Genomic DNA, 14689 nt, shown 5'->3' on the forward strand with positions numbered 1-14689 from the left:
GCAGGCAATGTTGTGTGGTGGGGAGAAGGGCACCTGGTATTTTAAACTGCTCATGACAAAAGAAGCTAAGTCAGCAATGAAGAGGTAGAGTAAATTAATCAGAAACAAAACTGAATGGTGTGAGTGTTACACTGACCAGGGATATACCAGCTTTTCTTGAGACTACACACAAGTGTATTCAACAGCAGAACAGGCAATGTGGGTGCTCTAGTCAGGAGAGACTACAGGCTTGTGGATGGCTTGTAAGACATGTAGGGCAGAAAATCAAAATACAGAAACCAGAAGTTTGTATGAAGAGGAGAGAGTGGTAAGACTGCAGAAATGTTCAATCTAAAGGCACGGACACTGAAGAAACACAGTATCTTTTTGGACAGTTTCTGATTTTCACTCTAAGGTTCTGTTCCTTGGCAAGCTTGTTTAGGCCCCTACCTCAGTTGTGCAGCAGCTAGCGCATTACATACTTCTGGCTTTTCATTGTTCCTACTATAGACTGAAGCAACTCTTTCTGTTAGCACAAGCTCTTGCTTGTTGAATTTGAAAAATTTCTGTAGCCTTCAACCTATTCCAAGAATCTATTCTGGATGTTTAAGTTTTGAGCAGAATGACTGGAAAATTCTTTGCATTTCAAAGAAAAAGCATATAAAAAGAATAAAGACTGGAACAAATACTGAACTGAACACGTATTTCACTAAGTCTCTTCTTTTTCAAACGTGTAATCCATCAACTCAACCTCTGTTTCAAGAGATTTTCAAGTTACAGCTGGCTTGCCTATTTCTGCAATAACAGAGCACCAGGAGTTGCAGGTGACAAATCCTGTCCTAAATCTGTTCCCTACGGTGCTTCCTTATGCTGATGGTTAAAGACGTTTAGAGAGGGAACACCCAAAAAAAAAAAAAAAATTCTGACTTTTCCCCACTGATTACTCATGATAAGTTACTTCAGTTTATGGGAGGGCATTTGACCAGGGGACACTGTAACCCTTGTGATGATTTAGTTAGGTGAAGGTGAGAAAGCATTTCTAGCTGGACAATAGCCTGAGTGAAACTACAGGCCGAGATGCCTAGTGCAGGAGTCTATAGTAGTGAGGACAGCTGAAGTAGGACACCAAAATTTCAATAACCGCTTGCCCTTCAGGATCTGCCATGAGACATTGCAGTCCTTTCAAACAATAACCACAAAATCAATGTTTGCCCTATTGGAATAGCTGCTGACAAGGAACCACCAGTGGCAGAGCATGCCAAAACTCCTGAAGTACTACCTCTACAATGGCTCTGTGGGTTCATAATTCCTCTACTAATCTTGCGTAGTGACTACTTGTGGGTGTGCTGAGAGACTCAATGTTTGTTCTTTCTGTGATGCTGCTAGTCCAACCCACCCGTTAGGTCAGGTCTGAGTGACAAGGAAGGACTAGTTTTTCTCCATGCTGCAAAAGGCAACACGGATGAGAACAGACTCTAAAGCTAAAGAGCTGCTCTTAAGTTATTTTGTGCCTGTACTGGAGAACTGAGGGTCTGTAAGCGAAAGTTCGTGAGAGTGCAACTAAAAAACCTACCTTTTTATTACAACAAAAAACCAAGCACATCTTATTTGCAACCCCTTTGATCAGCAAGTTTCTCAGCTGAAATGTGAAATGGGGAAAAGGTTGCTGTGTGTTGGGGCCTTGGAGAACAAGTTAGGATTACAACTGAGCAATAGGCTGAAACTCCTTCGAGGCAGGGACTATTACCTTTCCTCGCTCACAAGAATAAAGGAAGTTGAATCACAACTTAAGAAGTTTCCACTATTTACTCTGTAGAACCAGAAACAAATCAGAAAATGCCCATTTCTTAAGGCAGTGGCAGAGTAAGCTGCAACTTTTTTGTTTGAAAAGGCACGCTCAAGACTCCTGTTCCACTGACTCTCAGGATCAGTCTTGTCAGATCATAACAGGCAAACAATGCAAGAGTGATGTGGCTGGATAAATGAAATAACTCCTGTAGGACAGAGACCACAAATCAGAACTACTAGAGTCTATTTCTGCACAAATTAGATTCTTCAAAACATGTTTTCACCTAGTAATTTGGTGTGCCTTTAAATCTACTGGCTTTTAGCAATATTTTGTCATCAAAGGGTGCAGAGTAGTCCACTAACAGTTACCTGAGGCTCTCTGAAGTGAGTTGACTTTGGATGTTCTGTGAGTAATTAGGCAGCAATTTCTTTCCTCTCCTGAAATTTAAGCCTCGAACTTTATTGCAAAACAGAAACCTCCCTGGGACCCATTTTAAAAATAGGAAAAGTGAAACTGTATTTGGTAAAATGTATATATTTGATAATCCTGGGAAGACCTTTGAATATTAGACGCTTATAAAGACTTGGTAAATGCAGTGGAAGGAGGAATGGGTAAGATGAGTGTCTGGGAAATAGAACAGGATTGCCAAGAAACAGACATCACTTTGTGCCAGAAAAACTTGGCATTAAAAACATACACTAGCAAAGTTGAAGTCATATGCATTAAATACACATACCCACTCCTTTCTCTACAAGTTAATCAAACAAATTTAGTCAATTACGAACACATGTGATTCCTGCTAAATTTCCTTTGGTAACAAAACAGTTTTGAAAACTACAGGTTAGATTAATACTACATCTGTCAAGCTTTTCAGACCTTTCCTCCTAAATCCTCTTTACTACTACAGACACAGAGTAAAATGTGGTGTAACTAAAAAGGCCACAATTGATGCTTTCTTTCCCAGTCTTTTTTTCTACTTATATATAACACACACACGCGCGCACTTTGCTGGAAGCTTAATATCTGTTTTCTCCAAAATACAAAAACCTGAGCTTTGAGGTTTTTAATGGTAACTTTAACATACTATTTTACATAAAACAATGCAACTGCCTACCAATTTTATTAAGATTAGCACCTCTCTGGGAATACCAGGATGACTTTATTGATGGAATAATTATTACCTAATGCTTTACCTATTCAAGAAATGTCTAGTTCAGTGTGGCAGCATGGAACATTTTGCTTAAAGAATCTTATGAGTGACCAGTACTTTTTTGATTCATCCTGTGGCTAACCATTCCTTATTTCTAGAATATGTATATACAAATACATATATGCTATACATACAGGAATTGTATTCTATGAGAGTGATCGTGTAGTTTAGCATAATGCAGTCAAGCTTCATAGTAATGGGAAGATCACGTTTAGTAGATCTACAGTAATTTTTGTCTCTTCCTTTGCCCTTTTGGGTCCTACGAATTTGTTCATACAGTATCTGAAAAATCACTTCAACCTTGTGAGGTAGTAAAACACTCATTTTACAAATTAGTAAAAGAGTAAAACTAAATTGTCTAGCTGAGGCTAGACAATATAACTACTGCTTTCACAGACAATGCAACACTAACTTATCAGTGCTTTATTAGCACCACCCTTCTGAGCCACTTCAGCAGTGCTGGTAAAGGGTAACTGGGAATGAAAACCAAATCATAGTTTTGACCAAAGAATGAAAAGAACTAGGAGTGTAGTGTGGTGAAAGCTGGGCTGCCATTGCTACGTGATGTCCACTAGGCTGATGGAACACTTCAGGCTGCAGGACTCCCGTGGAAACCTCTTCCAAAGGGAACGGAGGGGACAGGAATCTGAAGTACATTTGTGGTAATTCAGCTTCATATTTTAATCCGTGAAACACTGCTCAGCTCAAGACAGGTCAACATGTCAATGATTTATGCTGACTTACTGGAAGCCGCTTAAAATCTTCCTTTTAAATCAACCACAGCTCTCCACGGGTAAATCTTACAAGAGGTTCTTGAAAAAAATGTAAAGAAGCAGTCAACTTACCATGGCAGTTCTACAAACTTTACTTACCCAAGCAAGAGTTCAGGTGAGCGGTACCATCTGGTAGCCACATATTCTGTATAGTTAGCATTGCTTCCTTCAGAGAGATTACGAGCAAAGCCTGTCAAAAAACAGCGTGAAGGATTATATCCTATTTTAAATACAATATTTATATCAGCACTGATTTTGGCAGTAAGATCACACCCATTTATATAAAAGCAAATTGTTTACAACTCCTAGTGCAGAACAACTTCTCCAACAATTGCTTGTCTACTGAAATGCAAGCTTTTATTGATACGACAGTGAAAGTCAGCATGTCTGCTTTAATGACTTTACTTGTGTACTCTTCTCAGAAGTCTATGGGGTTTTGCTATTACTTTTGGTGCTTTGCCATAATCAAAACAGATTGATGAAGGTTACCTGTCAGTATGCCAAGCTATTGAACTATTGCCACTAAATTTCACTGAGATGCTGTTTGCAGAAGACTCATAACATCAGAAATGCAACGTACGCATGGGGAGTAGACTCTTCCACTGATCTTAAGTACTACACTCTCACTGCATTCAATTTTTTAAACTGTGCAAGAAGCTGCATATTATTCTCATCTAAGGACACCTGACCTGGCAAGGAACAGGGTTACGTCCCTAAAACTACAAAAGGCAGGAGTCTACCAAAGATCAGCAAAACTGCTTTATATCTATATTTGGTGCACTCCACGTGTCACTTCCCACCTGCATTAGCATCACATTCATAACAAGGTTGTTAGTGAATTAGGATAAGAAATCAAGTCCAAATTAACTTCCTCCTTGACATCATTTCATTAAGAATTTTTTAAAAAGTATACTTATTTGCAGTTGTACCAAAACTTAACTTCTGTCCTAAGGCACAACAATTAAGACCACCAACCATGACAAGAGTGCATACACTGGAAAACCCAGATGTGGGAGCAATTTATATTTTTTTTATTCTCCTCCATTTTCAAAAAGGTCAGCCGAGCACCACAGCAATGATGTTACTGGATTCTTCATGTAGAATTACTCTAGGGCAGATGCTGGCAATGTTTTCAGAAAAGTATCAAGTGTCTTACTGTTTTCAAATAAATGATTAATAACAAGGTGAGACAGGACAGACAGACCTCAGCAGCAAGACCCCAGATGAGATCCTTACTAGAGCTCAAATCAAGACAATTTTTGGGGACTGAAATGCCAAAGCAACATTTTCACAATGCTTTCTTACTGGGAAGTGGCATTAAAACTTGGTCCAAAATTCTCTTCAGTGAAATCACCATGAATCTTTTCCATTGTTGCACAAACGATGAAGAAAGAATAAAAATTCCAAAGCATTGCACAGGTCTAAGGCATAATTTCATTTTCAGAATCAATAAGGCTACTTAAATATAATAGTAATTCTTCTTTATATCTGATTTGTTACGTAGAAGCTGCCAAAATTGCTTTTCCCTCATGACTATGGTTGTAAGATTGTAAAAATTTGTATTTTTTTTAGTATTCTGAAAGTATATCTCATTTGGCAGCTTAGTATGAGCCCTGCTCACCCCTGTGAGGTAAAGGTTTGGATGAGATTATTATTATTAAACTAATGATTTGAGAAAACAATGATAAATTTGTTACTGACAGAGGTTACAGCTGTTACTTTTTGCAAGATACCTCTACCTTCAAGAGTTAGTAAACTAAAAGGCATGTAAGATGAAGAACAGATAATTCAAAGTTGTCCCAAAATAATAATAATTCTGATCTGTTCCATAAAGTCTAACGAACATTACCAATGCTGCTGGGGAAAAGCTGGAAAGGAATTTTTTATTACATGTAACATTGGGTTTGGGTAAATTTCTAAACATTACTATATTTAGAACTGCTTAGGCAGTCCTGTTTCTGTTTCAAATTACATGACCCATCTGATTAATCTTGTCAGGAAGAAATTCATTCATATATTTAAAGAAGAGAGAGAAGATAACCAGGAGCTACACTGAAGCCAAAATGAACAGTGGGAAGTCCCAAACTGAACTGGGGGGATGGAAGGAGGAAGGTATCACATAATACAAATAAACACATGTGCTGACATAATGCACAAGGCTGGCAGCCCAGCAGCCCCTGTGCACCAGAAGAACCAACAAGTCAAGAATGCATCCTCCTCCCTCCAGGCCAGTCTCCTGGAACTTGGTCACAGTTAGCAGCTACTATGTCCAGAGATCAGCAGCAGCAGCTAACATAGCCTGAAAAAAAGATCAGCTCCCAGCTTTACAGACTAGGTGCAGCAGAGATTTGATGTGGCAAGACAGAAAGGAAAATTATTATCATAGGCTTCGATGTCACCAATATATTGTTGGGTGATGTAAGAGACCATTTTATTATGGATTCACTAGTGCTCTGACTCTATGACAGCATGCTGAATTAATAATTCAAGAAAGCATAATACTGTTCTAAGGGCACAATTACTTTTTTTTTTGTCATGGTGGAGCTAGCTTATTGTTCCTTCCTCCAAATTATGCTAAGGTATTGGGACAAATTTTTTAATATAAAAACGAGAAGGTAATTCCAGAGAAGATTAGACCAAACTCCAAACAGTGAGAAGGAACAGATTAGAACACAAAGATAGAAGGCGATTTGGGTGAGAGCAACTATGAAAGCAATTGAGCTTACAAATGCATCATGATGCAAGGAAGGAGAACAAGTGAAATAAGAGATTTCAAGAAAGGACTTAAAAACAACTCCGAACAGGGTAGGAGAGATGTCAAGGGAAAACGTGTGAGGAAAAAAAGGAGTTTCTTATAGAGAAATACATCAAATTCAAGTTAGACATAAAGTAAAGCATTCTAACATTAATGACATGTAAGTACTTGAACAGGTGCCTAGGAACATTAGGGAACCTCCATTACTGAGAATTTTAAGAATAAGCTAAAGAAACACCTGTCAAGAATGACACAGACATGCTTAATCCTTTCTTTGAGTAGGTGGAAGAACTAGACAATTTCTTGAGGTCTTTTCCAGGCCTGTGTTTCATGATTTCTACACTTACGCATCATACAGAGATTAAGAGATTGCTAAAACAAGTAATTTTGAAGCCCTGGTGTTGAAAAAGCAGACACACTAGTTAGAAAGCCTAACTGTTTCCAACAGTAATCAGCATTTTGTACTGTTCTCTTTTTTTACTTCTATTGGCAGAAATGACACCCACACAACATGTGTCCAGGCAAGCACCACATTCAATCTAATTTTTATCTAGCACGATATGTACAGAACACATGGCACAAGGTTTTTGAAGAACTATCTTGTTAAAAATTTACAAACTTTTCTATTCAAACTGTTTTGTCCACTAGGCTATTCGGAAACACCCAATTACTTCAATATCTGCATTGGGATAGATGCACTTTTTGCATTTGTTATCACATGAGGAATGTCGCACTGTGTGCGACAAGCACCTGTGTTCCAAAACATGATTTAAGTTGGGTAGGCAGACAGCATACATTAAATCATGTTAAAAGGTGAATTCTTATACCCTAATCTGTACATGTTCAGGAAACACTTGTGGCTAATATTGTTCTGACAGACATTTTACAGTGATAGCTTAAGCTACTAGCAATAATGTCAATTAGCAATAAGGCTAAAAAGTTAAAATTTATCCCAAATTATAAGAGTTGTTTGGAATTTTAAATTCAACTAAACCTGAAAAGTTGATCAAAATTCAAACTAACCCACATGAACAATTAGAACAGCAGCAATTCCCGTAACTTAATTTGCCTTCCTCGAGGTTGTGCTGAGCACTGTAAGCACGTTGTGATTGCATGTCTTTTCCAACAGCAGGAGAACGTGGCTGGAGTGCACAGTGTGAGCAAGCCAACACATGAGAACATCCCTGCTGACAGTGCTCACATCAGTGAGAAAACTGCTGTCCAGAACACGATTGTACCATTTGTTGGGCTTTTTATTTTCTTGTAACACTTCTGCACAAGGATGAGTTCACACGCCCAAAGATTTGTTAGCTGATGGCATATGCCAACTCTAATGGTGAATGTTACTTTCAGGGTGGACGTCCCCCCACCAAGAGACACTGAAGGGAGGGCAAGGGCCATGGCGGACTCTGCCCCATGGTCTGTCAAGACCCACTCATGCCCCTATTGGCTGTTCCTGCTTGTGATGCCTTTAGCTCTGATTGGAGCACATGTTGATCAGGGGCAGGCGCTTCCCATTGAGTGGTTGTTAAGCCCTGTGCAGGGCAGCGATTGGGTCCCCTCACCTCCCAAAGCTGGCGCAGGGAGTGACGGGGTGGAGGGGGAGCAAGGCATATGCCACACCAGCCTTCACCCCTGGGACAGCCCTGACCCTGCCAGCCCCGCTGGGGGTTGCTTTGCACAGGCCAGGGCCTGCACATAAGTGTGGTGTTGTCCTGGTTTTGGCTGGGATAATTTCCTTCATAGCAGCTAGCATGGGGCTACATTTTGGATTTGTGCTGAAGGTGGTGTTGATAATGAGGAAATGTTTTAATTGTTTCTATGTAGTGCTTATGCTAGTCAAGGACTTACTCAGCTCCCCATGCTCTGCTGGGTGCACAAGGAGCTGGGAGGGGACACAGCTGGGACAGCTGACCCAAACTGGCCAAAGGGATATCCCACACCATATGGCGTCATGCTCAGCATATAAAGCTGGGGGATGAAGAAAGAAGGAAGGAGGGGAGACATTTGAGTGATGGCATTTGTCTTGCCAAGTAATTGTTACAGGTGATGGTGCCCTGCTTTCCTGGAGATGGCTGAACACCTGCCTGCCCATGGGAAGCAGTGAATTAATTCCTTGTTTTGCTTTGCTTGCATGTGTGGCTTTTGCTTTACCTATTAAACTGTCTGTATCTCAAGCCATGAGTTTTCTCATTTTTACTCTTTTGATTCTCTCCCCCATCCCACCGTAGAGGGACTGAGCGAGCGGCTATGTGGTGCTTGGTTGCTGACTGGGGCTAAACCACAACAGGTAAAGGAAAAATCCTGCCCCACCAGCTCCAGGCAACGCTGCCAGGGCAGCCTGGGCACAGAGCTGCCAGGGGAGGGTGGCCACAGCAGTACAGGGAGGAGGCCTGTGGATACTGAAAAGGCAATGGCACCAGGGGCACCATGCAATGGTACCCTGGTATTCTGTCAGGGCTGTGCAGTTCCTTACACTGCAGAATAAATTGCTCTTAATTCCAAGAACTCATATGAACCAAAACTTCTAAGGCTTTCCCTAGAACAGTTATTGTTTCTGAATGCTTAAGCAAAAATGCCTTTAGGATTAAAAGAAATAAGCAGCACTGCAAATGACAAACGCCTTTTTTGTCTTCCTAAAAAACTACTTCAATCTATTTTTTAGCAGTTGTTCTTTTCATTCTAAATTGCAGAGGTTTGAAATGACAGCTTTCAAACTGCTTTCAGTGAAAAGTGCCCATGGGTAGCACTATGGAATTGTTTTTTATTTACCAAGCCAAACTGTAAGCTTTTTAGAGGGAACAATATTTTATTCTGGTTTATGTAGCATTTAGAATAAAAATACAGATTGTTGGAACAGTGTATACTCCGCCCTAGTGTGTTCTGGGGATTACTCACATGGGCAAAGCTCGCCTTGTGCTTGGGTGCTGACTCTTCAGAGCCTGAAAACTGACATTATTAATTTAGGTATTAATAGGTCAGGAAACATCGAAGTTAGCATGACATGTACAACTCTCTCCTCCAGCCATTCAGTCATTAATCATATGTGGACACATGATTCCCCGATTAACGTAAGAATAAAAAAAATACTACATGCACAACTGTCTATGAAAGCCAGTGGTTCAAAAAGTACACAAAAAGTATAAGTCTTTACTAAACAAGGAAGAAGTATCTTTTATTTTAATATGCCAGCCAGATAAACCTACAGTTTTGCTAGCATCCTAATCAGCTTATCATCTGTGCTGTTCTCAGCGGAGTGCCAGTAACACTGCTAGTAAAAACCTTGTGAAATATAGGAAGAAATAAATGTAGCATTTCTATTGACATGTTAATACAGGTATTTCACAGGGTATGCAAATTAAACCCAGAGATCTTTTAATTTAAAAGTACTAGTCACAAACCTGAAGAAGTAATCAATTCTGACCACTAAAAGGATTTGAGACAGTACATACTGTAGAACTCTTTCAATAATAAGGCAAAACTCCAACGCAAGAGATTTTCTTTAAAAAGGTAAGAAGCAGGTATCTATCTCTTGAACTTACCAAAGTCACACAACTTCAGAACATCATCGTGGCTTATTAGGAGATTCTCTGGCTTTATATCTGGAGTATCAGAGTGAGACAGGAAAAAAATTAATGCTGTTAACGTCGCTTTTTAATTTTGAATGTTGTCAACAAATATTATTTCATTATAGCATATTTAGAGATATTCATGGAATCATAAACGAAGCATTACAAGAGCAACTGCTGAAACAGCTTCCAGCAATTCAGTTTGTGAACATGCAGAATTAATCTTCTGTCTTTTGAAGTCTTTTAAAGTGTTTCCCAACAAAATACAGAAAGATAAAAGGTGCTTACAGATACTGCTGGGCAGCAAAGTAATATGCAGAATATTGCATATTGCAAAATAATAAAAAAACCTGATATTTAATTACCCAGGTAACCAATAAAATGTTAAGTGTGTTCTGCTCAACATTTTCAATTGTGATGATCTTCTTGATCACCTCTTATTCGTTTAGAAAAAATGTTTTGTTTAGTTTTAAGCCCTTGTTTTATTCCTATATGGATATCATGGTATCCATATATGGTATATTTTTCAAACTATATTTCAAAAAATATTTTGACTCTAGCTTATGTTTCATCAGTCTCAAATATAAATAGCATATTGTATGAGAATTTTAATTTACTGGAAACATTAATTAGAAATGTTACTCTTGCAAAGCCACAAAGCAAAATAAAATTCTATTAAACCAGGATAAAATATGTAAAACTAGATAAAGTCACACATCAAGATAGGTACTGTAAGTTCTTGAAGTTTAGGGGAGAAAGGAAATATACAGAGCTGAATGCATGAAAATTGAGAGGAACTGCCTTAAGAAGTAAACCACAGGGGACCAAGCTTGAAGTTCTGGGTTATTTTTGTCCTTATATTCTAAGACTCAAAAGTGAAATGAGTGAGCACCATGAAACGTTTAAAAAAATTCCTTTTCCTTTGGCAACATTTATACTGCAGTTTCACTTTGCTGTGTATATGATACAATCTTTATTCATACCCCAAGGACAGCTGACAGCAAGCTTTATATGTAGATGAACTTACTTTTAAAATGATCTGAGGTCATGCAGCAGACTTCAGACCCAGTCAAATTTAGATTTTTTTTTTTTCTCCTGTTGATAGAGGATCGTAGAATTGTTTAGGTTGGAAAAGATCTTTAAGATCGAGACCAACTGTAAACCTAGCACTGCCAAGTTCACCACTAAACTGTGTCCCTAAGCACCACGTCTACATGTTTTTTAAACACCTCCAGGGATGGCGACTCAACCACTTTCCTGGGCAGCCTGTACCAGTGCTTGGCAGCCCTTCTGGTGACGAAATTTTTCCTAACATCCAATCTAACCCTCCCCTGGCACAACCTGAGGCCGTTTTCTCTTGTCCTATTGCTCGTTACTTGGGAGAAGAGACCAACACCCACCTCACTACAGCCTCCTTTCAGGTAGCTGTAGAGAGCGATAAGGTCTCCCCTCAGCCTCCACTTCTCCAGGCTAAACAACCCCAGTTCCCTCAGACGCTCCTCATAAGACTTGTGCCCTAGACCCTTCACCAGCTCCGTTGCTCTTCTTTGGACACAATATAAAGCAATTCCTTATATTCATGTTAAATGCAAATTAATTCAAGCTGTAACATATTTCCCTTTATAAAGCAAATTTCTACCTGGGGCTTATTTCCATGTGGAGATCTACACACTTACCTCTATGAACAATATCATTCTTATGGCACCAATGAATTGCTTTAATTAGCTGGTAGATATAGCTTTTCACTTTTTCTGGTGGAACTCCATTTGGCATTTCTTCTAGCAATTCAAGCATATTCTAAATGTTTAAAAGACACATTATTTAAGAGTTATATTGTAGTTGCTAGAAGAATACATGCTTTCAGCATTCTGAAGTAACATAGGCCAGCAAGCCTGGCTATGAAAAATCAGTAGTTTAACATTCAAGGAGTATATTTTAATCATAAGCATACTACTAGCTGTTTTCATTCTACAGAAAGCACTTGTGAAGACAATCCTTAAAGGTGAACCACAAATATAGCACAAGTCCTTAAAACATTGTTATCAAACCACTTAGCCTAAAACTTCTAAAGAGTCATTCAGTTACAAAAAGTTGCAGGTCAGTGTGGCTATAGGAAAAGTTTAGTAGAGCACAGCATTTTGTAAATATACAACTGTGCTTTAACGTACCCTTTTCTTCATTATTAAGGTAGTTCTGCTGCTTTGACATAGCAAGGGCATGAATAACCACAAACCGTGCCTGTATATGAATGGGTATAGTTAAAGCAACACAAGCCTGTTAGTGCAAATGAAGTTAAAGATATAAAAATGCCTCATAAGGGCATAAGTAATAACCTAGGGAGTATCCTATAGCTATGTATCAGCTACATTGATCTTAGACATATTTGCACTACAGTAACTGTAGCCATATCAACTATCTTATGGATATACCTAGGGAAGAAAATAAACTGATTGTTTATACTAGTAAATTTCCTCTTTGAAAAAGGACATTTATATTCCCATTATGTTAGCAAGTGTCTCCAATTTTGCACAATTAGAAGTACAATGGAGCTTGTACTCTGAATCCCAAATGAACAACGGGCAGCAGCAGCCCACTTGAAGACAGAAAGGTCTTATTTACTGAATACTGAAATAGAAATAAGTTTTTGTTTTGCTATATTGCCTTAGACAACTCTTTTAATTATGGATTTAAGCATTTGTAGTTTTTTCATTTAAAATACATTTACCTTGTCTTTGACAAACATTTTCTTTAGCTGTATAATAAATTCGAGGTTTCTCTTGTTAGATATAAGACATATACAAATATAAGATATACAAATATAAGACAAAACAAATGGAGACTTTGATAATATTTGAAAACATTTCTAAGTTTTGTAATCTGTGAATAAGTACTGGAACTGATGTGCTGCTTCTGCAACAGTAAGAACTGCTTCCAAGTTTCCTTAGAAATACACTTCAGATCTGAGAAAAGGAATTTCACGTTAAGGAGCAAGATTGATTTTAGTTAGACTCTTGTCCACACAGAAGCCTGGGGATCTGGATAAGTCAGTCAATAAGTTAGTGTTACAAATACAAACTAAAATAGCAGCATAAATGCAGTGAGACATAATCCCATACGAGGACATTAACTAAGGGGATCATGAATAAAGGAGATTAGACTAAATGCGTATTTAAGTAATCTGGATTTGAATATTGCAGAGCTAAGATTCCCTAAAGGACACAACGTGCTCATCACCAGTTAAAACAAAAATTAGCCTACTATGCCACATTGTATTTAATCCCTTCTACTCTTCCCTCACCCAAAAATATAGAAATCACCCTGGTCTTCAAAGAAACTGTTGCAGAAACTATTTGACATAGCTGAAAATGAGAAACATTCATGGACTATGAAGTCTAACTGAAAGTAAAGGTGACCATTAATACAGAAATTACATTAGGCACAGACTATACTTGATGTCTACCTTTATCATCATATTCTTTTATTCTGATGCAAATGTTAGATATTGCAGCCTGTTTTTACCAGCGTTATGGAATATACTTTAACAATTGTTATCAGATCAATTAAATGTCTTTTACTTATACTGCTCTTCCAACCCAACAGTGAGCTTAGCCAAGTCAACTATAATACAAAATTAAATGTATGTTGTAAGTTGGTGTGTGATCAAAGACATTCCACGTGTCTGAAACAGTTACAAGGAACATGGGTGGAACAACTCAAGCTTTAGATGTTAGATCTAAGCAAGATCCACCACATCAGAAGTTACTTATCTGCTGGTGAAAACCAAAACTGATTTCTGCCAAACTGTGGGCTAATATAGCTCACCTCACATTATGCAATAAAGTTATACAACATCATAAATTGTAAAACAGGGTAAAGGAGACACAGTATTTAGGGTTAGGAAACTTTACACACGACAGAATTGACTGAAGAGGACTAGCTCTCAGCTAGACTGCAACATCACACTGGCAGGATATTAAATGAAAATTTCAGTTGAGGGAACAACAGCTCATGAAACCTACAGAGATACATATATTTAAGCTTGCATTTGTTTTTACTGTGTGTATCTGACTGCCATCTAATTATTTCCAGGAAGAAATGCTAAATGGTTAGAATACAGAGAGAAGGTCTACCTTTATCATGAAAGTTGCAAAAATAACAAAAGACCTATCTGTTCTAGGTTGTTTCACCCTGGAAACAGACCAGGATGCTTGGCAGTAGTAGGCCAATCTAAGGAAATTTTGGAACCATTTCAAATGAGGTCAGGATTGGAAATAATGACAGTGATCTTTGCCAAATCTCTCTAAGCAACTATTGATAGTGGCCTTGTTACAGAAATATACAAACAAATCCTATTTTTAACAGGGAAGTATGGAGAAAATTGGAATAAATTCTAAGGTCAAAGGTCTACGATCTTGTTTTGAAAGACTGTGTCAAGATTCATTATACAATATAACACAGAACAGTTAATCAGCTTTACAATGAAACTGGACTATAGAGTTTGGATGGAATTTTTTCTTCAAATGGTATTTATTCCCGACTACATACTTTCAACACATTTGTGTCCGTATATAGATTTTTTTTCTTTTAAAGACCAACACAAGTAGTAAAAAAACA

The 14689-nt window shown here is 38.3% G+C and overlaps 1 protein-coding gene across 4 annotated transcripts in view; it reads right to left on the reverse strand.

The window, feature by feature from the left end:
- CDKL5 (cyclin dependent kinase like 5) overlaps positions 1-14689 on the reverse strand; it is a 142221-nt gene that overhangs the window by 39702 nt on the left and 87830 nt on the right. For all 4 annotated transcript variants that reach the window (XM_064474700.1, XM_064474684.1, XM_064474693.1 and 1 more), the window contains exons 6-8: positions 11752-11872; positions 10049-10108; positions 3851-3941 (exon numbers count right to left, since the gene is read on the reverse strand). In XM_064474700.1, the coding sequence (XP_064330770.1) occupies positions 3851-3941; positions 10049-10108; positions 11752-11872 (272 nt within the window). The remainder of the gene's footprint in view (positions 1-3850; positions 3942-10048; positions 10109-11751; positions 11873-14689) is intronic.

This window comes from Phalacrocorax carbo, chromosome 1, assembly GCF_963921805.1.
Source record: "Phalacrocorax carbo chromosome 1, bPhaCar2.1, whole genome shotgun sequence".
Taxonomy (NCBI): domain Eukaryota; kingdom Metazoa; phylum Chordata; class Aves; order Suliformes; family Phalacrocoracidae; genus Phalacrocorax; species Phalacrocorax carbo.